A 24,096-nucleotide genomic window follows, 5' to 3' on the forward strand; every position below is an offset into this window, starting at 1 on the left:
GGGGTTGGTGGGTCCTAGCAGAAAGTGCTGGGTCAACCAGGCTCCTGGAAAGCCCTGAGGAGGGTGAGCAACACAGCAGCCCTCCACCAGCTGGCAGAGGCATCTCTGTGGCATCTCCCTCACTGCTACATGCCAAGGCTCTGAGCTGTTTTATCAAGAGCAGTTGTACCTAGGGAAGCAGAGAAGGGAGCAAGGTATCGCCTGCATCCACACCCCAAGAGCCAAGTCAGATGGGATTAAAAGGACAAGCTGCCCAAGTGCCATCATGCCTAGTGGCCAGAGAGGCCAGTGGTAGATACAATCAAGAAACTGAATCCTAAGTGTTGACTGCTATAGCACACTTGGGCAGCAGACAGATTTCTGAGACAGGCCAGCTCATAGCCTCCTGTTCAGAACCCCACCAAACTGCTGCTGGAATAGTATGTCCATAAGGAGGCCCCCAGAGGGGCAGGGGGTTCCTGTAGGGACCCTTTGCCTGCTTGCACCTGGAGCCTGTAAACCCAATGAGGACTGGCACCCACACCAGGTGGCAAAGACAGATCTGGGAACAGGAGACACAAATCCCACAAAGCTAGGTTCTCTGCGGCCCAGGATCTGCAATAAGGAAGACTCCCCAATCAGCACTGCTCTCAAGGTCAAGGTGCCTGGGAGCACTGTGATAAGCAAATTTCTGACCAGTTCTTTACCCTTCTTAGGTGAAGAACTTAGGGGGCCTCAGTTTCTCTTTCTCGGGTCAACGGTGCTGGATTTTGTCCAAGAAAATCACATTTAGAAGACACATTGGATCAGGGAGCAGCTCAGCTGAAAATTTTCTGTCCCCTGCCTCCAAACAAGACACCCGTCCCAGCCCTGCCCTGCCCTGTTGCTCCTTGGTGGTAGGACTCCTCTAGGTAGCAAGGGTTTACAAAATAACTTTGCTTCCTTTCCCAGAGACTGAGGCATCCTTAGCCCTCCCCTCGGGAGTGGTTTATGGAGCAGTCAGGCAGAAGTTTAAATGACAGAGACCTTTCACCTTTGAATTTTCCCATGGAGATCCAGCAGTTCCTCCTTTTACCCTAGAGAAGAGGTCAAGGTCAAAACTGCCTGAATTCCTTCCTTACCTCTCTTCTAACTTCATGCCTACCCTTAGATCCCTTTCTCTTCTCTTCCTCTCCATACACACTGGTCTTCTTGTCTGTTTTGGACTTACTAAGTTTCAGGGCACAGTGCTACCAAGAGCCACCCAGAGAGACAAATGGCAACTCTTCCTCAGCACCCAAGTCTCAGAGTTAATGCTGCCTTCTCCAGCAAGCTTCCATGCCCCTGTTCCCCACTACTTGTCTTAATTTCCTTCTTGGCCTTCATTACTACCTGAAATGAGCTTATTGACTTTGCTCCATGTTCTATGCGTTGCCATAGGTGGATGAGATCCATACAGAAGCTTCCTCAAAATGCAGTGAGCAGCACAACTTTATCATCAATTTCTGATTCTTGTTGGTATTGTGGTTGTTATCTATGTGTATTTTAAAGAGAAATAGAGGCAGATAGCCACTGGCTTCCCCCTGATATGCTCAAAACGAGAGGTGAATCGGACCCAAACCAGGAGCCTGGAATTCTATGGGTCTCACATGTGGGTGGCAGGAATCCAAATACTTGAGCTGTCACCTGCTGCTTCCCAGGCACATTAGCAGGAAACTGGATGGGAAGCAGAGTTGAGACTCAAACCCAGAATTGGGATGTGGGCATCCCAAGTAGCACCTGCATTGCCCCCAAACACCTGTCCCCTTTTCTGTTCATTTCCCCTCCCCTGTAAGGTGCACCCCTGAACCTGCCTATTGTCCTCCTGGGTAACACAGGCCCCACACACTCACCATCTGCTACATCACTGCTTGGGGGTAATGGCCGACTGTCCTCATATCTCATGCTGGCCACAGTTTTGCTGGTCTGGTTTCCCAGTGCATTCACTTCTGCAGATAGGAGAAGGGAAAGTGAGATGACGCATAGCAGGCATCACATCAGCCTGGGTGGGAGGGAGACTTTTTCTGGTGCCTCTGGCCAGAGGCAGGCCTGTGAGCTTTCTTTAGATGCAAATGATGTGAAACACCGGGACAGGGATTCCAATGGTCGAGTGTCCAGGAGACTGAAGAACATGAACAATTTAAAGGACTCATAACCTAGAAGAAGAATGAGCAGCTGCACCTGTTCCTGAGAAGACAGAAGATGGGGGGATAAAAAAGGGGGAAGAGCTCTCCTGGATGCCAACCTTTCTTATTCCCATTTCCTTCCTGTACACATCACACCAGAGGAGGAGTGGGGCCTGACACCCACCAGGGATGCAGGAAAGACATACAAGGAACCTCCTCTCTGCACAGCTTTGCTCTAAGACAACTGTGCCTTTTCCTAATTTGCAGAAGCCATGCTATTTACTTCCATCTGTTTCTCAGGCTCCATGCTAAAGTCTTCTAGTTGATACAGTCTTTCATTCATACATAAAAAGTCTTTTCTTATTTATTTATTTATTTATTTATGAGGCAGGCAGATAAACAGAGAGAGTACAAACTCTTATCTGCCCATAAAGGCCAGGCCTTGGCTGGGCTGGGACCAAAGCTCACTCTAGAATGTGGACCAAAGCTCACTCACAGGAGTGGCAGGAACCCAGGCATTGGAGCCATCACCGCTATTTCCTAAAGTCTGCATTAACAGAATGCTGAAGTCAAAAACCAGAGACAGGTATCAAAGCCAGCCACTCTGACTGGGGACATAAGTGGCTTAACTGTCAGGCTGAATCCCTGCCCTGGTTATGGCATCCTAGCTCACTCTTCAATCTTGGTTGCTTTTCTCTACTGAAAGAAGTGAGAGTGGGTCAGAGTCTGTTGGCCAAGATTATGTTCTAGAATGGTTTACAAATTGGGATGCTTGGGTGCTAACTCCATGTGCGTAAAGGGAGAGAGCATCACAGGGTTTGACACCCCCATTGCCCTCACCAGATAGACAGACACACACACACACACACACACACACACACACAGAGGCTCTGACAGCAACTTTTCCTGCCCTGGCACCAACACCTTTGGCCAGTTGGCGTGGAAGAAGAAAAGAAAGCATGCCATTTGCCCCCTCTAGAATCCCTCTGTATGGCTGGTAGCAGGTAGGGTGTGACATCAGTTGGTGAGGCACACAGAACACATAAATCAATGCAGTAGCCCAAAGCTCAACTGAGAGTTGCTCAGCCAAGTCTTCATTTGCCAGACTTATTTCTAAGTTCTTTTTATTTAGGTATTTCTATCTTGGTGTCTCCATCAGTAAAATGTGATCAGCATCAACCATGTCTTCCAGGGATACTAATGCGAGCTGATATCAAAATGGAAGTACCCTGGGAACAATTTCTAAAGCTCTTCAAATACCCACCTGTGACTGAGCTGAGTGTACTTGATCTAAAAGGAATTAGAATGCGTGTGTCTCGAAGAGACTTCCTGCCTACATGGTATGCAACCCCTGATTTTTCCTTTTCAGGCCTCTGGGACAGCTAGCGTTGAGCACCTGTCACAACAAAATCACTTTCCTTCTCCAGGTTACTTCCAGAGTTAAGAAAGGTTTTCCTCCTTTCTCCTCCAAGTCAGCATTTCCCCATTCCCCAAGGCAGCAGCGGGAGGGCTCGGAGCACCTGGGAAAAATTGGATTTGTCTTGAATCCACTTCCTTGGGTTCGTGCCCACTTTTTTGGATCACACAAGCCAAATGATGATCCCTGATCAAGTTTAGCCAAAGAGTAAATTTACCCTCAATGCCCACCCTCTTGTCACTTCCCAAACTGGACCGATCACATGTTTTGTGCCTCTGCCTGGGATCAGAACCAAGAAGCAAATAAGGGAAGCAAAAGGTGTCAGTGATGGAGGCAAGCCTTCTCTTCTGGAGTCCTTGGAGGAAGACGGACACAGGGAGCACCCTGGGCTCCCACTCTAGCCACAAGAGAGCACCATGGAAGAACCCATTCCCTGGGCAAGAAGAGCCCTGAAAAGGAATGTGGGATCTAGCAGTCCTGCTCAAGGAACATCACTCTATCTAGGGAGCAAGAGAAGAGTGCTCAGGGAAAGGATGTGGAGAGGATTGTTGGGAGCTTCTGTCCTGCAGGAAGGGAGCACCTAGGCTAGGTAATACCTGACTGACCCTGCAGCCCCACGCACTGCACGGGGTAGTTCCTGGGTGGGCTCACCAGTCCTGCAGATGCCACTTCTCCTTCCAGCTTACCACTGTAGTCTGGTGATGTCCTCCATATCCCCATGATCTCTTCCTCTGTGGCATTCAGATTTTGGAGGAGAAAGTAGGTGGTCATCTTCCCTTTACCTTTCACTTCAATTTCACCTCTCTCAATGATTTCAAAGCCTTGATTTTCCAGGGCTCTGCACAGAGAAGCCAACACACATCAGATATCAAAGATGGTGAGTCTGTTATAACGCAAGAGTGGACTCCCATGCAAAGGGTGATGCAGGAAGGGAAGACAGGGACCCTGAGCACATGGCAGAGACTCCAGACTTCAACTGGGGCCTGCTGAACAGGGCCAAGGTAGAGAGGAAGGTCAGGCATGCTGATCAGGGCTTCCAAGATCAAGGAGGGCACAGAAGGCACACCCAAACCCTGCTGACCCTTCCAGCAGCACTCTTCCTTCCTGCACCTCCCTCTCCATGCAACCCTCATTTCTATTGTACTGTTTGATTTACACTCCCAGTACTCCAGTCTGGCCAAATCCTGCTCTGGAACTCCTTGTTCAAGATTTAGTTCAGAGCCTCCTCCTCTGCAAAGTCTTTCTAGGTCAGGTCCTCATTCCCCTGATCTCCCATAATCCCTGTCTAATTCTCCCAGGCAGAGTCTCCACCTGAAACAACAACATCCTGGTTTCAGCCCTGGCTGCTCCACTTCTCATCCAACTCCCTGCAAATATGCCCGTGAAAGCAGTGGAGAATGGCCCAACTCCTTGGATCCCTGCACCCACATGAGAGACGTGGAAGAAGCTCCTGGCTCTCAGCTTCAGATTAGCTCAGCGCTGGCCTGTGTAGTCATTTGGGGAGTGCAACAGTGAATGGGAGATTCTCTTTGTCTCATCTTTTTTTCATTGTAATTCTGCCTTTCAGATTAAAAAAATCTTGAAAAATAACAATAATTCTCTCAGGCATTCATGTTAAAGGTTGGGCATTCTGAGCCCTGACTCCCAAAATTGCATCAGACCCTGCTCTTTCTTAGCCTCCTTGAACCTGAGGCAAGCTACTGACCTTTCTGTGCCTTCCTTTTTTCTCATCTGTGAACTAAAATAATAATAGCACTTCTTCAGAGTTGTTGCAACATTAGCATCTATTGGAGAATTTGGAACAGAATATGGCCTATTCTACATGCTCAAGAAAGTGCATTTTTAAAAAGATTTATTTATTTTTCTTGGAAGGGCAGATTTACAGAGAGAGAGACGGAAAAATTTCTTCATCCACTGATTAACTACCCAAGTGGCTGCAACAGCTACAGCTGAGCTGACCCAAAGTCAGGAGGCAGGAGCTTCCTTCGAGTCTCCCACATGGGTGCTGGGTCCCAAAGCTTTGGGCCATCCTCTGCTGCTTTCCCAGGCCACAAGCAGGGAGCCTGATGATAAATGGAGCAGATGGGACATTAACCCATGGGATGTCAGCTCTTGTAGGTGGGCAATTAGCTAACTGAGCCATTGCACCTGCCTTGAAAGTGTCTTATCTTTATTATTATACTCATCTCACTGTAAATATTCTTTTTTCTTTCACAATATCAAGGGTCAGCAAATCTTTTCTATAAAAGACCAGATAGTAGCTATTTTAGGCTTTACAGGCCATGCAGATTCCTGTGATCATTTATTAACTCTATTGTGTCTCAATATTAGTTGCAATAAAAAAAGCAGGGATGTGCTCTGATAAAACCTTTATTTACAGAAACATAAAGCAGACTGGACTAGCCAGTAGATTGTAATTCAATGCTCTCTCTTCCTTAACCAATAGGCTCTTTGAGAGCAAAAACTAATATTTGTTGTCTGGGACAAAGTCTTCCATAAGCCAGTGGGACCTGGGACAAGATGCATGATTATTCTCCTACTCTTCTTCTTGTTGCTGTTAGGCTTTCTGTAGGTTCCAGAAAGAATGGGGGATAAAGAGAGATGTGAGTAACTGAATGGATACCTGTAGGCTGTGGGGCTGAGGTGCACTTTGCCAGGAAGCCCGTGGCTCTCCATCCTAGAAGCTGTGTTCACGGTGTCCCCAAATAAGCAGTACCGGGGCATCTTGTCTCCAACAACACCTGCTAAGACTGGTCCAGTGTGGATACCCACTCTGATCTGTTGGGAGAGAACATCATGGAAAAGAGACCCTCTGATTCTTTTTTTATTTGTAAATTGAAGCATAATTAACACAAAACTGAAAACACAAAGCATGAGAAGTGTTTAGCTCTATGAGTTTTGCATATTTCCCTAAAACCATCATCCAAACTACAACCAAACTAAAAGCTTTGTTATGACACAATGTTGTCTTATTGTTATCTTATGCCCACCTCTCGCTTAAAAGAGATAATCACTTTTTCAGGTTTTTTTTGCCTACAATGGATTTACCCATTCTGGAGCCTCACATAAATGAAATCATATAAGACTCATCTATGTAGTTTCTTATAGTTTGATTTTTAAGTTGCTAAATAGTGTTCTACTGTGAGAAGAGACCATGGTTTACCCATCAGTTCTCTTCAAGTTCATTTAGTTTATTTCTAGTGTGAAATGATCATAGTTAAGATTGTTATGGACATTTCAGTATAGCTATCTTGTGAAAAATGCTTTCATTTCTCTTTGGGAAACACACAGAAATGGAATTTCTTGATCATATATTCATTGCACATTTCATTTTATGAAATCAACCAAGCAAAAAAAATCTATAATTCTCCAGTCATTGCATCATTTTCCATTCCCATCAACCTGTGACGTTTCTGGTTGCTTCATTTCCTTATCATTCAGTTTTCTGGTTACATGTGAAATGAATGTTATCTCCTTGTGGTTTTAACTTGCATTTTCCTGGTAGCCAACGATATTAAGCTTATTTTTTTACGAATACATTGCTCATTTACATATTTTTTTGTGCAATTTGCTCAAGTTGTTGGGAAGGAGGACAGCTATTTGGAGTGGTTGTTAAATCACTTGGAATATCTACCTCCCATTCAAAGTGCCTCGTTTATGTCCCGGCTCCTCCACTTTCCATCCAACTTCCTGGACAGGCAGGCCGTGGCTCCAGTACTTTCATCTCTGCCATTCCGATGAAAAGCTCATACTGCGTTCTGAGTTCCTGGCTGTTGTGGGCATTTGGGGAGTCAACCAGTGTTTGAGAGATCTCTCATGGTCTGTCTATCTCCCTTTCCATGAAAAAACAAAGCAAAACAACCCCACCCCCCCCCCAACAAACAAAAACATGTCTGGAAGTTTGTGCCCTGTATGGCATTCTGATTCTCTTTTATTGTTAATGTGTGTACACAGTTGGATCTGTGTGTGGTATGTAAGGAAATTTTTCTCAGTGGGTGGTCTTGAGTATCTTCTTTGATAAGCAGAGATTTTAAATTTTGATGAATGTGTTTGTTGGTGAGGGATTCCATGGTACTTTAGTGCATTACCCAGCTGGCTTAAATGACAGAGAGGTGTGTTCTTATGATTGTGGAGGCTGGAAGTCCAAGGCCAGGATCCCAAAGGTGTGATCTCTCCTTGAGGCCAGGCTCTCTGCCTGAGGATGCCGTCTTCATGTTGTGCCTATACATGGTCCTTCTGCTGTGTAGACATATTCCTAGTGTTGTTTGTGTCCAAATTTACTCTTTTTATGAAGATGTAAGACACACTGCCTTAGGGATTACCTGGAAGGCCTCCTTTCAATTTAATCACTTAAAGCCCTTGCCTCCATAGCCAGTTACATTCCAGAATAGTGGGAGCTAGGTTTTCAACATAGAAATCTGGAAGGAATTTGGCCCATAACAATGAAGTTTACAATTTTTTTCCTTCATAGCTAAGAAATCATTGTTTACTCCAAAGTCACAAATCTCTTCTATATTTTTAAACAAGATTTAAGATTGTAGCTTTTACATTTATATCCATAATATATAGGAAATTAATTTTTGCATGGCCAGTGATGTAGGATGAGGTACACTTTTTTCACTCCATACAATATTCAGTTGTAATGAAACTTTCTTAGTTATTACAATTTTTTAAATTTGAAAGGCAGACTTTGTAGAAGGACAAGGAGAGAGATAGGGAGAGAGCTCTTCTGTTCATTGGTTCACTCTCCAAAAGGCTGTGACAGCTGGAGTTGAGCCAATCTGAAGCCAGGATCCAGAAGCTTCTTTTTGGTCTCTCACTCAGGTGCAGGCCGTAAGCAGGGAGCTGTGTTAGAAGTAGACCAGCCAGGTTATGAATCAGTGTCCATACGGGATGCCGGCACTGCAGGCCAAAGCTTAGCTTGCTGTAACACTGTGGCCCCAATAGAGATAATTCTTAAAAAAAGATTGCCTTTCCCAATCGATTTCCTTGTGCCTTTCAATAGGTAATTGATTGTAAATGTCTAGTCTATTTCTGGACCTTCTACACTGCTCTGTTTGTTCATACTTCTGCCAATTCCGCTCTGTTTTTGTTTTTAACTGTAGTTTTAGAATAAGTCTTGGAATTAGGTAATGTGAGTCTTCCAATTTTGTTACTTTCCCAGATTGTTTGCATTAGTCTAGATTTTTATATTGCCACATAAATTTTAAAATCAACTTGTCAATATTTTAAAAAAATAAATCTATAGGGATTTTGATTGGTATTCTACTAAATCCATACATCATTCTTGAGTAATGAAAGTGTAAGTGCACTAAATACTCCAGTCACAACTATGGTATACCTCTCTATTTCATTACTACTTGATGGAAATCACAGTCCCTTGCAGCTTTCCACATCCTAACCAGGCTCACTTTTTTATATTAGATTTTTACTTCCTTGAAATAAGATAAAAAAAATTCCTCTGGGATAAGAGCCTTTCAATATACACCTCCAAATCCTCCAAAGGGCTTAGTTAAGGACTTCAGTAAATGTGGATCAAAGACTGTATGAATTAAAGGGTAGAAAACCTAAAACCTACTACTTCAAAACCAATAGAAATTGAAGCACAATTCTGGTAGAGAAATGGTTTCCAGCCCTTTTCTCTACCTTTGTACATAACTCCATTGATAACCTGTTTTTGGTAGCTACAGAATAGTATTCCTAACTCTATCCCTGCTCTTGTCTTAATGTTGCTGACATGCTCTCTTGTTTACTCCCCCCCATTAGTAAATCTACCATGTGGGTTTCCAGGAATTCAGTTTAATTTCATTTTTACTGGTGCAGTGTCATTTTCATCTCTGCTATTAATGCCCATTTTATATATATGCACTCTCATTCTCTCTCTTTTGTTTCTACAACCATATATTTTCAGTTAGTTTTTCTCTGGTTACTTGCATGGGGGGTCCTTTAATTCAAACACTCATCACTTATCTGATTTTCTTACCTCTACTTCCTCATTATCTCCTATCCTGACTTTTTAAAACTTAGATTTGGGGTATACGCTTGCAATGGGGGAATCTCAACTGAACTTGAACTGTGGTTATGCAACAAGGTGGAGGAATCCACCATGGTGGGAGGGTTTGGGGAGGGGTGGGGAGAACCCAAGTACCTATGAAACTGTGTCACATAATACAATGTAATTAATGAATTAAAAATAATAAATAATAATAATAAATTTAAAAAATTAGATTGGGGTTTAATTCTATACACGTAAAAATGACATTTGCAATGAATCAACAATTCTGGGCCCTCTCTTCTTGTTCTGGTCTACAGCTATCAACCACTTGAAAGACCACAGTGTACACTGCAACTGGGACCTGCCCTGTCTCTCAGTCACTGTGGGCAGAGCAGGTGCGGCACATCCTGAGGATCACCTATCAGCACGTTAAGTTTGGGAAAATAAAATTGCTGGTGGCATTTACTGTCAGTTTGTGATTGAGTTGAATTTGATTTTGTAAATGACAGTATAAGAGAGGGAACCAGAAATCGGAAAGGCAGAGAGACCATCCAATGTCACCTGAGGGGTTAGGAAGCCACCACCACTTCTGATCTCAAAACTGTCCATGTCCTGTAGTGAGAACACACTTCCATATTTGGAAGCATAGCTTTCCCAAGAGAAAGGCAAGCAGCTGTCTCACTAATGCCAGGCGGTGGAAAGAAAGTGATTCTAAGAACTTATGGTACCACAGTGCCTGGGTTTTGGGTGGAGGCATCTTCACCCCCTGGACCTGAGTTCTGGCCCCATCAGGTCACATGTTGGGGGTGCTACTATGCAAGGGAAAAAAGTTGGTTTCTCAGTAATGTGAAGCACCACTGTTGAAGCACTTGGGGAACTAGGCAGAAATTTCAATACAAATTGAGCCCTGCCAGCTAAATAGGGAGTTGTGCTCTGCCCTGTTCTAACTGGTGGATGAGAAGGACACAGGGAGGCACCAGGAAACCTTGAGTGCTGCGACCTTTCCTGAAATGGGAAAGAAATTGTGACTCTGATAACTTTTCTCATGCCTCCATGACTTAAGATGTATGCAAGAAGGGGGTTGAGAGAAGCTGCCCACTTTAATGATGGTAACAGACCAAGAACTGACAAGACAGGTCAGGAAAATTCAACTTCTGTATCAGAGATGTTTGTTGCTAAGCAAAGCACGCAGCTGTTCCTTACCTGGATGGGCTCTCCAGTGATGGGATTCAGCACTTCCTTCGCAGCAATTCTCATTCCCAAGGCAAAATTAGCCACTCGCTGAGCATGGCTTCCAGTGGGCACTGGTACACCCCCCACCACCATATAAGCATCTCCTATCGTTTCCACCTGTTTGGGATGGGGAGAAAGTAGTATTCAGAGAGCTTTCTCATGAGGTAAATGCATCACTCATTTGTTTTCATTTTCCATATATTAGCACAAGGACCCCATTAGAGTTGTCAACTCTTTGTTAATTATATAAGGACCAAGAAGGAGGAACTGACCCCCCGAAAGAGCCAGGAGACAGTTGTAAGAGCCAGAGGAAACTAACCTGAGAAGACATGAAGCTTTTGCAGTAGTCACATGACATTATACATTAGATATTACAGTATCTGGACTAGACTTGCTGCTGGAATCAGTAATGGATGACTATTCTCTGAAAAGGTAGTGTTTGTTTTTGAAGGGCGCCAAAAAAGTATCCCAGTGCCTGGCATTGTAAAAGGATTCCTACAATCTAAGATGACTAGGGGTTAAGATGACACTGGTAAAGATACCCTTGTTCCCTGTGGGAATACCTAGATTGGAGTCCTGGCTCCAGCTCAGGATTCCAGCTTCCTATTGATGCAAATTCTGGAGCAGGTGATGGCTCAGGTAGCTGGATTCCAGCCCCTTATATGAGAAACCTGGTTTTGGGTTCCTAGCTCCTGGCTTCAGTCCCAAGAATGAACCAGGGGACAGGATCTCTCAACCTCTCTGTGCAGATGTGCGCATGCATGCATATACAAACACACACACATGTGTATACACACATTAACTCCATCTATGTTTCCTACTTAGGCCTCCTTCTGCTGCTTTCTCAGGTGCATTAGCAGGCAGCTGGGCTCAAATCAGTGCTCTGGTATGGAATACAGGCATTGCAGCCAGTAGTTTCATCCACTCTGCCATAACACTAGCCCCCTCAATTTTTTTTTTTTACAAATTAAAATTTCTAAAATACTTCCAATTTTCTGTTAGCTCTTCTTCACGCCAGTACCACCTACACCAAATCCCAGTCTAGTTCAGAGACAGAGGCAAAAGAGAACCTAGAATGAAGTGCCTGCTCAGCCTGAGTTCACTGTGAAACACACAAACACTTACTTTGTACACATCATGGACACTGGTTAATCTGTCAAACTTGGAGTACATTGCATTTAGCATATTTACGATGTGGATAGGTTCACAGGCAGCACATATATTGGTAAATGTCACCACATCACTGAAAAGGATTGTGCAAGTTTTAAATTCCCCTGAAACAGAAGTCAGCATAAGTCATAGGCAAAGGCATAAAATGATAAATTTGTCTGGATTCAAGTGCCCTCAGGAAACCAAATCCGCCTGCACCATTCTCCAGTCATTCAGAAGATGCATGCTATGCACCCCTTGTAAGCATATCTACTGAGTGCATGTTATGAGCTAGTCATCATGCTAGAAAAATGTGCTATCACCTCAAGCCAGCACACAAGGCATCCACCCTTGAGGAGCTCATACTCCAAGACATAAAAGCAAACAAATACCCCTAATATAATGTGACAAGTGCTGTGAATGATAGAATTGGTCTGTAGCAGGTCGGCCAAGGCAGAGTCTGAGACACAGGACCACCAAAGAACAGTCTCCACGAAGCATGGCATTCTCCTGCTTCTGAACAGAGCAAAAGCTACCTCAGCCTCATCCTGCCCTCCTTCCTCACCCACATCTCTGCTTCCACCCTGGCTCCCACCCATGTTATTTTTCACGTTGCAGCCAGATGTCATATCTACCTTGAATCTCCTCTGGATTCCATCACACTGAGAAAAAAGACCACACATCCTTACCAGAGACCACCTCTTCTGTCCCTGACAATTTTCTGACCTCATGCTTTGATGCTATCCCTCTGGCCTCCTTGGGGGTCTCTCCAGAATGCTAAGTACCTCCTATCTCAGGGCCTTGTTACTTCTGTCTCTTGTGCCTAACATACTCTTTCTACACACATCCTCAGGGTTGTGAAATTCATGTCTCCCCATCTATCTAAAATAATAACCTCTAGGATATCTCTCCTTTCGGCATGATTGCCTGATCCCCTGGTTCACGAGACTTGTATGGCATGATAATTTATACGAAAGTATGTGATTATTCATTAATATTTCTGTTGATTGCTTATGTGGGATTCCTCCATTGGTTTGAAGCTCCCTGATACGAGAGAGTGTTGGGGTTCCTGCTGTATTCCTGGTGCTGAGAGAAGGGCCTGTTACACAGAAGAGGCTAGAAAAGAGTTTACAAGTGAGTGATAGAGCACTCGATGCAGCTGGATGCCGCCCAAATTACCCTTATTTTGGCAATAATCTTCATCCCTGGAACTGTGTCTTTCCTTTGGCCTACCATTCCGTTTACTTTCTTCCCACCTTTCTAATTTCCTGATTTTTACTTTTTTTAAAATTGTTTTTTTTTCCTCCTTCAATATTAGGTGTTCCCTGAGGTTTAACATGCCACCCCCATCAGTATACTCCCCAGATAACCATATTCATCACTCACAGGGGTTTTGAGCAACCACCCACACCGCATTAGCTTCCAGACCTGCAGCTCCATGCCAGAACCTTCCCCTGAGATTTCTGGGTGATTCCTAACCTGCGGTGGTCCTGCCAAGTGGAGCATCCCACAGACATCTCAAACTCACCTTCCCATCCTCTACACAAGTCTGCACTTCTTTCTGGTTCTGTCCTGGGATAAAACATCACATTTTCCCCTGTTGCAGCTTCCAACTCTTGCTCATGAACTCTGGCCTCCCACCTTCTCCTTTGCATCAGTCCTGAAATGCTGCTGGCTCTACTCTCAGTTGCCTTATTTCAGGCCTGGACCTTCACTCACTGTCTCCCTCTACTGCATTCACTCCATGCTGCAGCCAAACCAACCCTGCCACCTCTTCGTAAGGAAAAAAACAAGACTTCAGTGGATCCCTACTGCCAACCCAAAAGATCAATCCTTTTTCCATGACCATCCAGAGTTACCACCATGCAGCCCAAGCCTCACCTAGCTGCCCGACCTCCTCAGACACTACTTTCCCAGCCCCGTGGTATTTCCCCAGCCCCATCACCCCCTGCCACCTGAGCCTTCTCCTCTTGCACGTCTTCCAAGTAACAGAAGGACTTTTCCTTCTTCATTTGACAGAATTCAATCTTGAGGCTAAACCTGAGCAGCACCTGCTTTTGGGAAGTGCCTCTGAGTTCTGCCCTGCCCCAGTCTCTTTCTCCTCTGGCATTTGCTTGTTATTAATCCCTTTAGCCCCCTGTTATCTGTTTCCAAAGTCCTGGATGGGATTGAGTAATCATGGTTTTTGCAATTCTACAGATTTAACACAGTTCACTTTGAGCTCACAAGTGGGTGATTCGTTTCCAGCTCACAAGCAGAAGTGCATGGTACAAATAATACCTCCCACCTCACCTCAGAGCCCTGAGAAGCCCAAATGAACGAGCCTTTGCAAATTGTCTAATCGGTGCCTGGCACAATACTTGTTCCTTTACACACACTCATTTCCATACCTTTTATTGCCCTCACCCATTAGCTGATTCTGTGTATGAGGTATTGTCAGAAAGGTCATGGAAAAATGCAAGTTAAATAACAGCATAAATTTCAAAATGTTTTCCACCAAAATAAACTTAGCTTTTAAATCCATTTCCACGAAATTTTTCAAGTGTCTTATCTACTTTTCAAACCCACAAGGCCATGAGCTGCTTTGGATGCTCTTCCAAATTGGATCAGCACCAAGATAATGAATGGGTTCACCAGGCATGTCTATGAATGAATGCCTCTGTGACAAGCTAAGTGAATTCATGGTAAATGTAGCTCCTCCCCCATCCCTAGAAATAGCTTTTTCTTCTGGAATATTCCTCGTACACTCTATGATTTAGCTAACACATGAGTGTTAACACATCAGTTCTATGTAAAGATTCTGCAGTCGTTTGAATAATGAGGTCAGACTCAGCACCTCACGGCAAATGTCTTTGCACCTGCTGCCTCCCAAATTCTTAGGGAATCTCGTATTTTGTGTGTATAGTTCAAAGGCAATTTTGTCTGATCCATATTGTATGCTTATATTATTTTAATTATTTTCAGTGCAATGAGAAGAAAGCAGAAGAGATGCAAATTAATCAACTGGACCACTGATGGGAGTGCCACTGAGAAGTAATGATACCAAATTGCAACCCAGATCTGCCTGCTTTCAAACCTGCACCTCTGGTCATGAATGCATACTGCATCCTGCCCAGAAGGCTTGTAAAGGCCAGGGAAGCCTTACCTGCAGCAACCTTTTTGCCCTCCTTCAGTTGGTTGGCCACATGTTCAGGCAGCATGGCATAGAGCAAGGTCTCTGTCTTCTTCTTCTCAATGGCTAGGTGCTTGGAGAGGACACGCAGCTCCTCTTTCTTCCGCTCCAGCTGGTTGGACAGCTCTATCTCTGCCAACCGCTGCTGGTTCAGGAGGATGAGGTCCCTGGTGGTGTCATGGGGAGCAATGTCCGACAGGTGCATCTTGCACTCCTCCAGCTCTTGCAGGCTGCGGAGCTTCGGAGAGCACATGTAGACCATGCACTGCAGGGACTCCATCCAGATCATCTGGCCTGCTCCCCATGGAGATAAAGGCAACAACATCACCATCAGGGGGCAAGACTGGCTTGCTGCATCAGCAAACATCTCCCACCCTGTGCCTTCAAGCTGTTGCACAGCCATGTGCCTTCTGTTTCAGTCACACCTCATGAGGGTTTTCTGTCTACACTGTTTCATCTTCTGTCCTTGATAACCTTCTTCAAAGCTGCTTTTCTGGCTGTGAGGTGGCTCCCATGCACTCCTCAGTCTTGTCCACTAAGGCCTTCCTATCCAGACCCCTCTTCCCAAAAGAACTCTCCCTACACTGCTTTCTTTGTGAGATCTCCTCTAATTCATTTTCTCTTCAGCTTTTTGTTGTGGTGGTTGTTGTTTTCTCCTTCCTTAAATGTTGGTATTCCCTAGCATTCTGTCTCAGTATGATTTTATCATTACACAGTTGCATCCCACACCATGCTGACAATGGGCTACCCTAAGGGTGATTATTATATGATTGTATCTGTATTAGATTTCTAGAGTAGTCAGACTCATAAAGACAGAAGGCAGATGGCAGATAAGTTACCAGGAACTGACAGGAGGAGGAAAGGAGAGATTATTATTTAATCAGTGTAAAGTTGCATTTGCAAAAGGTGAAACATTGCTTCGTGGACATTTTAAAATTTTATAATATAGAACTTAAAAAGTATGTTTTTTACCATCAAATGATATATGCATACAGAGGTGCTTCAAAGACTTATGGAAAATGGAATTAAAATATGTTTATTTCAGGGTCAACCTTGAAATGTATGCATACTTTTTTATAATATGCATTTTCAATTAAGTTTCTGAATCTATGTTTGTGTTTTGTTTTATCCTAACCCGGAAACGACTGAGGAAATCAAACCATGTTTACAGGCCAAGTGGAATTGTCAGGAAAAAAACCAACTGTTTTTCAACAGATCCCTGCCCCACTTCATGGGAACCTGGAAAACAGCCTCTTCCCTTTCTGATTGATGTCCCGAATGGGCAGAGAGCCATGGGAAGGCAAGAGTTACTACCTCTGAGTTTGAGCGGCGGCTGATCTTTCCATGTTTCAGGCATCATTTCCCTTCGTGTCTTCAGGACAAACTGACTATTGATAAATTTGCGGATGCTGCCGATGTTGAAGGCAACTTGAGGATGAATGATGGAGAAATGCTCGTCTAACCGCACCTTTGGTGTTTGGAGTCCTGGGACGTACTTCTGAAGATTCACCCCAGCTTGTCGGACCCTTAACTATCCACAGAGGACAGACAGTGTTAGACTGGGGAAGACAAAGCCACCTCCACCATCAACTTGCCCTTAGCAGTGACACTGTGGCCATGATTTCTTGCAAAGGAGAGGAAAAAGGGTCGGTAACAGAATCAATATCATGGAAGTTATGCACATTTTTTTCAAACAAAATTGTCTTTGAAGGTAAGTTGTGACAACTCATGTCTGGAATAAGCATCATAAATTTTTCTGTTATCCTGTGCTGACACTTAAACAAGGGAGTTATTAAAGTGATCTGGAATTTAAAATAATCATAGTGGTAATACTCATTATACTGTTGTGACAAAGGGTGAAAGAGGAAACACGGATTTCCATTCCCCCTACTGTTTCAGGTACAGGTGCTTGTTTGCCTCAGTCAGACCGTCATTTCTTATGGGCAGGAACTACTCTCAAATGACCCAATTTCAAGGAATCTCTGTCCAGCAGTGGACTGGTAGGTGTCATTGGAGTCAATAAATATCACAGTGACTGAAACATCTTTTTTCTAATTGTCCTTTGAATGAGTTCATAATCAATTCAATGGCATATGTGACACTGAAGGATATTCCTAGCAACCAAAATTAAATGCTCATGCTCACAATCCCACAGCAGAGGATAAGAGATCAACACAGGCTCCTCCCCTCCCTCAAGGTGTAGATGGTGAAGTTGAGCGGGCTTGAGACACTTGGGATAGGTAAGAGGTCTGGAACTCCTCTTCCCCCTCCCCCACTGCTGTTGACTGTTGTCTCTTTGTGTAGTGCATCTTAGTATCAGCTCCTGCTTCCTTATGGCAAGTGTGGCCGTTTATTCCCTGGCTCAAACTCCCCTTCTGGACAACCCCTCAACAGGAAAACAAAGTCAGCAGTCCTACCAGGCCAAAGCTCTGGAAACTTCTCAGTGACTGGCAAGTCCCCACCTGCTTCCTTCCCTGACTTCTCCCCCAACACCCATTCCTAAGAAGAAAGGGCAACTTACCGCTTCATCAAACACAATGTGGAAAGGAAACACATTACAGAAAGTCTTCTCTTCAATCCAGAGTCTCTCAGGATACATGGGCTTGAAAGCATTCCTGAGATGCCCTAGACATGGAAAAGAAAATCTCCTAACAAGAGACAGCGCTCACCTCCCACCCCCACCCACAGCAGAGAGCAGAGGGTCAAGACAGGGTCTGAAGCGTATTTCATAAGCAAGTCCAACGCCCACTCTTCACCATGGGCCCTCTCTGCGTCTCCAGATGGCCACAGTAATTCAGTGTCCAAATTAAAACAAACAGAAAACTTGCTACCAGGTTGAGAAGCCCTCCTGCCCCCTGCCAAGTTCCTGCCCAGCACTGAAGAATTTCTGGGCCAATTGAGTGCGTGTCACCATGAAAACAGAGTCGGCATTGAGAGCGTGACAGGCAGACAATGAGCCTGCAGAGCAGAGCGCGCGCTGGGCCCTGCATCAGGGACATTTGCCATGGAGCTTTGTAGACTGACAGTTTTGGGTGGCACGTGAAAATTTAACCAACAGTCTTTTTTGGCAGGAGGTAGAGACTCAAACTGAAGGTTTTTTTGATATGAAAATATCCTAGACAAAGGGTGTCAAATTGCGTGTTTGACTCACTTGCCATGGCTTGAGGGACTCAAAAAAAAAAAAAAAAAACACATCCAAATCTCTTTGAGCACGCAATCCCTCCCCCAGATGTGTGGCATCTGACCAGCGGGCTGCCCGTGGTTTGGAGTCCTTATTCTGCCTCAGGTGCCACAAGCTGCTCGTGCCAACCTAAGTGCCCATAAGGAACTGAGTCCAATCCTCTTCCTGCTGTTTCTCCCTGATGACAGTGGAGATCTTGTCTCCATGTTATCAGGCACAAATACAAAGTGTAATGGAAAGCATGTTAAAGTCTGATGTTCTCAAGATCAAAACCTGGGCTGCCACATCTAGGTTCTGCTGACATCATTTTCATAGCAGGATTTTGTGCCTTTGTATATATATATCAGGTGCCCTTCTGAGAACCCAGCAGTCCTTCCTAAGACCTGAGCCTGAGATAATGGCCCACCCACTTACCTTTTCCAGTTAAAACTATAGTTCTTACAACATCCCAGTGGGATTTCTTGGTAGGGCAAACAGAAACACTCAGGTACTTCTCTTTCATTCTAAGGAAAGCTGATTCCAGGGCCTGCAGACGGCAGGGAGAGACACACAGGCAGGAGGCCATGTCATTGGATGAAGGTAAGCAGCATTTGCTGTGATGGATTTCATTTTTCTAATTAGTTCTTACTTAATTGAGAGAGAGTGCAAACACCGGCTCCTGGATCCATCTTTAAATGAGGAACAATGTGCACGCATGCAAGACTTGAGATTCTCCAAATCATTTTTTAATCTAATTAATCCTTATGTTGTTACTCTATCAAAGGCATCAAGAACTTTTCAGAAAAAAAAATGATGGTATCTAGCAGAAGAATCATACCTAAATGCCCTCTCTTTCTGTGGTTGATGATTCCACAATGGCTAGGGCTGAAGATGAGCTCTAAGCACTCCTATGCTTGAGGAATCATAGACCTGCTTGAATATTTGCAAAGTCCATGTGGATACAGGAAACTGACTGGCTAACACTGCAGTAGTTGTCCTCTAAGTTTCAATTGTAGCCAAGCACAGGATCTTCAGAGTGATATTCCAGCTACACAGCAGGCATTAAAGACCTGCAATGTCAACTTATTTTAGGCCACTTCATTCCAACTTCAAACCATTTCTATTGGTATTTTTATAGGAAAATAGTGTCAGGGCTAAGGGACATCCCAGAAGTCTCCCAGGGTGTACCCAGTTAACTGAAGCTTGACAAGAATTTTACCCTCTACTCCACGTTGGAGATTCTTGGCATTTTTGATTGCTGCCAACAGGGGATCAGGGTTTCATTGCCTCTAGTGGGTAGGGATGCAGCTAAGTCTTCTTGCAAAGGACAGCTCAGAGCAACAAGGGATTATCTGATCAAAAAGTTCACCCGATTGAGACCCCTATGCTAATTCCATGATGAGATAGTCCAGTCAGTTCTGCTGTTCTCACAGATTACACTAAGACTGATAGTATATTTAGGAATAATGGGGCTTTTTGAAGTCACAGCAAACCCAATACCTCTTGGTCCCTCTGGGCATCCGGACTGGCTGCTGACCTATCTGACTTAGCCCTTTTCCTCTCACTGTGAGCCTTCTGTACCACCAGGAACACCACATGCTCCTTCTTCCCGGTCCTCTCCACTTCTTCACTCATGTCAAGAATATCCATGGTCACATCAGTGTCAAAGAAGTCCTTGGCCACAGCTTCCAGGATGCCTGCAACAGAAGGGCACCTAGCAGTGAGGCATGGTAGCAGGCATGTGTGTTCGTAAAAACCATAACATCATCAAGTTATAAAACTTCTGACGAGTATGTCAGAGTTCACTAAACCAGATCATGTCTCAAAACAGGCAGCATATGACAGATTAGTGAAATAAAAATCTGCATAGATTTAAGTCATGCAAGTCTGGGGCCACACATATCCTTGACTCTCTAATTTCTAATTTAGCGTCCACTCATTTGTTACTTCAGGTAGATATTTAACTTATGAAATGAATGCTGGAGATAATTTAACTAGAATTCAGTTGTAAAAATATTAAGGTTGAGTTTTTAAAAATCATTCCTCCAGGAAATATCTTAGCATTTTAATATATAATACAAGCATGAAGTTCATAATTGCACTGTTTAGAATAGCAAAAGATTAGCATCAATAAGAGAAGCTTATTTATGATAAAATATAATTTAGATATTGAAGATATAATCTTTAAAAGATTAATAAATTTTATTTATTTTCATGGAAAAGTATATTGGCAGAGAAATGGAGAGACAGAGAGAAAGATCTTCCATCTTCTAGTTCACTCCTCAAATGGCCATAACGGACAGAACTGAGCTGATTTGAAGTCAGGAGCCAGGAACTTTTTCTGAGTTTCCACGTGGGTGCAGGGTCCCAAGGCTTTGGGCCATCTTCCACTGCTTTTCCAGGTCACAGCAGAGAACAGAATGGAAAGTGAAGCAGCCAAGACAAAAACCAGTGCCCATATGGGATGCTTGCATTTGGAGGTAGAGGATTAACCAGTTAAGCCAACATGCCAGCCCCCTAAGAATATAATTTTAAAGAGTACACAAACATTGGGCTGGCACTTGTGGCACATCAGGTTAAGCCACAGACTGACACCTGCATCACATATATAGCCCCAGTTCAAGTCCTGGCAGTACACGTCTCAAGTGTTTGAGTCCCTGTCACCCATGTGGGAAACCCTGATGGATTTCCACGCTACTTCCCCAGCTATGTAGCCATTTGAAGAGTAAACCATAAGGCAACTTTCATGCAACACATATAGATATAGATATAGATACAGATACAGATATAGATATAGATATAGATATAGATATAGATAGATAAACATGGATGTACACATATTTATCTAGAGGAATTATATAACAGAGATTATCCTATTGAGATGTGAAGATACAATGCAGTATGCATCTCTACTTCCAAACCAAAGATGGACTCCCAATGAAACTGTTAAATATATCTTTGACAATAGGATGCTGGACTCTCTGCCATTGTCTATACCCACAATATCTGGATACACTTAAATAGCTGAATGATGGACTTATGACTGTTTATGAAGGACTATACTATTGTAATGATGTAGAAGAAATCCGTGCAGGAAGGGGGTTTGCAGAGTTGGCAGACAAATCCCAGAGTCTATGGAACTGTACCATAAAATAAATAAATAAATGAAAATATTAAAATAGAATAAAATATATGTATAATTATCACAACTATGTATAAGGCTATATAAATTATTGTTTGAGAAATTAAAAAATTATTTCCCCTTTTAGCACTTAGGAAACTTAATATTTCACTCATTCATTCATTCACATTTATGTGCTAGGCTAAGAGACTGATATCTCTCATGTGCTGGTTCACTGTCCAAATGCCTTCCATGGCAAGGGATAAAACCAGGAGCTGAAAATTCAGTCTGGGTCTTTGACATGGGTAGCAGGAACACAAATACTTGAATTGCCTGCTGCATCCCCACCTCACCTCAACCTGTGGTCCAAGGTTACACGTTAGCAGGAAGCTAAGTCAGAGCAGGGTGCAAAATCAGAAGTTAACATCCAGGTTCTCTTATATGATATATGGGTATCCCACATAAGTTCTTACCATTGTGCTGGACATTTGGCTCAGGAAACTTATTTTAAGCAATCAAAGATGCTTGAAACATTGATTGAGATGACCAGCAGTCAGCATGGTAAGGAAATGACCTTAATTCCCTGTCTAGCGCCAAGTCATAGCCTCCCTGGAGAATTTAGAGGGATGTCTTTCTCACTCCACAAGTCTCATAGCCCTGGAACAGGTGAAGCTGGGTCGTACCTGGTACGATGTGGCACAGACCACTTCTATCTGAGTAGTAATGGAGAAGCATTTTCCCATCTGCTCCTTTTTCCACACGAAATGATGGTGCATTCATCTCCTAATTAAAAGACACAGCACATTCCCTCCAGTGAACACCAATTACTCAAACGTGCTTTTAAAGCTCCGAGAAACAATAGCTCTCGTCCATTACATCACACAGAATCACATAAACACTAGCTGCTTTCAGTTTCTAGGGGTTGGGAATCTTTTACTAAGTGCAATCCCCTGAACAACTCCAGGTGGCCAGGACTAGCTCCTCTTGAAGGGGAAGCAGTTCAAGGTCAGGGCTGTGGCAGAACGTGGATTCAGTCCTACTCCAAGGTTCAGGAGGCCTCAGTGTGTCTCTGCCATGCTTGGAGTCTGGCCAGGTGACCATGAGCATCTTCGATCTCATTCAGAGGGGGACAAATAACACATGCAGGATCACACAGTTCTTAAGCTGCAGAGCTGTCTGACAGCACTCAGGCCCACTTGACTCCATGACCAGGGATATGTCCTCACATAGAAGTTCCTATGGTAACCACTCATTGTACTTGAAGTCAGTTATGGTTTCCAACCCTTTGGTTCCTTATCTGAAAAGTTCAGTAAAGACTGCTTGGACCAGCTTGCAAATGTAAGGGTGCATGATAACCTATGAGGCACACTAACATCCACAATTTCATTTTGGACCCATGATACCCTGCAAGAGTGCTTATAAGTGGTAAACATGACCATGGGCAAGAAAGGCCTGAATAAAGCATAAAGATTTCCAAACAAAGACGATCTCCTGGTTGTAAAATAATCAACTATTGTTAGGATGTAGGTAAAGTATGATTCATGTGTTCAACAAATTTTCTTCCTAAAAGAGAAACTGGAGTCTAGCTGTTTGCATTTCCAGTGGTCTTCAAAAATGAGAAACCAAAAAATAGATTCCAGAAGGACATATCCCCACAGGGAGATGAGCTCCTGAAGGCCTCAGGCAGCTGCCCAGTGGGTTCATCACAATTGAACAATTTCTGATGCTGCCTGTTGGCCCTGTCAAGTCTTTCCTTCTGATACATGAATAACATAAGTCTGGCTCCATCCAGGCCAAGAAACCTTGGGAGAGATTTTGCAAATCCACTGAAACCTGTCTATTTTCCAGCCTTTGTTCCTATTGTTACCAGTCTCCAAGATTAAAAAACAAACAACAAAAAAAGCAAAAATCCCACACCAGCACCCTCTCTGAGCAGGCATTTCCCATTACAAAGCTGGATATCCGCAACTTGGCTGACTTTGATTTTTTTTTTCTGTCTGATTTCCAAAAGTGACCAACAGACGTTTATTTTCCAATCCTTCTCCCAAGAGAACTCCTAAGACTAGAGATCCTGCAGCCCCGATAGATGGCAGACAGGTCGCTTGCAACTGCACCCCTGTGTATTGAGGGAAGGCAGGAAGATCACCTGGATCTGCTACCATGTTAACTTCCTCTGGGTGCCACCAAAGTCAGGGTCAGGTGACCTTACCTGGTAAGACAACGCAAGGTAACTGTGAAGGGCATCCAGATTTTCAATGAACTCCGTGAGATCTCCTCCCAGTGTCCTCAGCATCCTGTCATAGCCAGACATCTTACAGAATTTAAAGAAGTATTCTCCGAAGAGTTTCAGAATAGTTTCCATGGAGACACCTATGGAATCCAAAGCAAATGCCCCAAATAAAATCCCCCAGCAGGTGGAAGCTCCTCGTTTATTTACAAAAGATTCAGATCCTGGCTGTGTGCTGCTTGCTCAACTACTCTACAATCCTCTATTTTCCTGAAATGCCAAGGACAGCATTAGTGCTCCAGGACTGTTACGAGGAGTCCAGGGTAGCCACGACACCTGATAGGTGTTTGTCCAACAGGAATCCCTCCCAAACTCACCGTGCACTTCTCTGGGATCTCCACGGCAACAGTTCCAAAAAGATTACACTCTTTTCATCTCCAACTCTGTCTAGCATCTTTAACTACAGCAGCCTAAAGTGGAATGAAAGGCTACCTCTAAG

The 24,096-nt window shown here is 43.9% G+C and overlaps 1 protein-coding gene across 2 annotated transcripts in view; it reads right to left on the minus strand.

Annotated features, from left to right (window-relative positions):
• The window catches only part of LOC101526285 (guanylate cyclase soluble subunit beta-2-like), a 29,430-nt gene extending 5,643 nt beyond the window's left edge, over positions 1-23,787 (minus strand). The window contains exons 1-12 of one of the 2 annotated variants that reach the window (XM_058670816.1): positions 23,580-23,787; positions 22,054-22,153; positions 19,750-19,946; positions 18,685-18,796; positions 17,611-17,714; positions 16,404-16,620; positions 15,063-15,383; positions 11,894-12,042; positions 10,739-10,885; positions 6,164-6,318; positions 4,227-4,378; positions 1,851-1,946 (exon numbers count right to left, since the gene is read on the minus strand). In XM_058670816.1, the coding sequence (XP_058526799.1) occupies positions 1,851-1,946; positions 4,227-4,378; positions 6,164-6,318; positions 10,739-10,885; positions 11,894-12,042; positions 15,063-15,383; positions 16,404-16,620; positions 17,611-17,714; positions 18,685-18,796; positions 19,750-19,946; positions 22,054-22,153; positions 23,580-23,732 (1,903 nt within the window). In that variant the 5' untranslated portion in view covers positions 23,733-23,787. The remainder of the gene's footprint in view (positions 1-1,850; positions 1,947-4,226; positions 4,379-6,163; positions 6,319-10,738; positions 10,886-11,893; positions 12,043-15,062; positions 15,384-16,403; positions 16,621-17,610; positions 17,715-18,684; positions 18,797-19,749; positions 19,947-22,053; positions 22,154-23,579) is intronic. The other variant, XM_058670817.1, reaches the window with a different exon arrangement.
• Positions 23,788-24,096: the final 309 nt, after the last annotated feature.

This window comes from Ochotona princeps, chromosome 12 (assembly GCF_030435755.1).
Source record: "Ochotona princeps isolate mOchPri1 chromosome 12, mOchPri1.hap1, whole genome shotgun sequence".
In the NCBI taxonomy this organism is placed as follows: Eukaryota; Metazoa; Chordata; class Mammalia; order Lagomorpha; family Ochotonidae; genus Ochotona; species Ochotona princeps.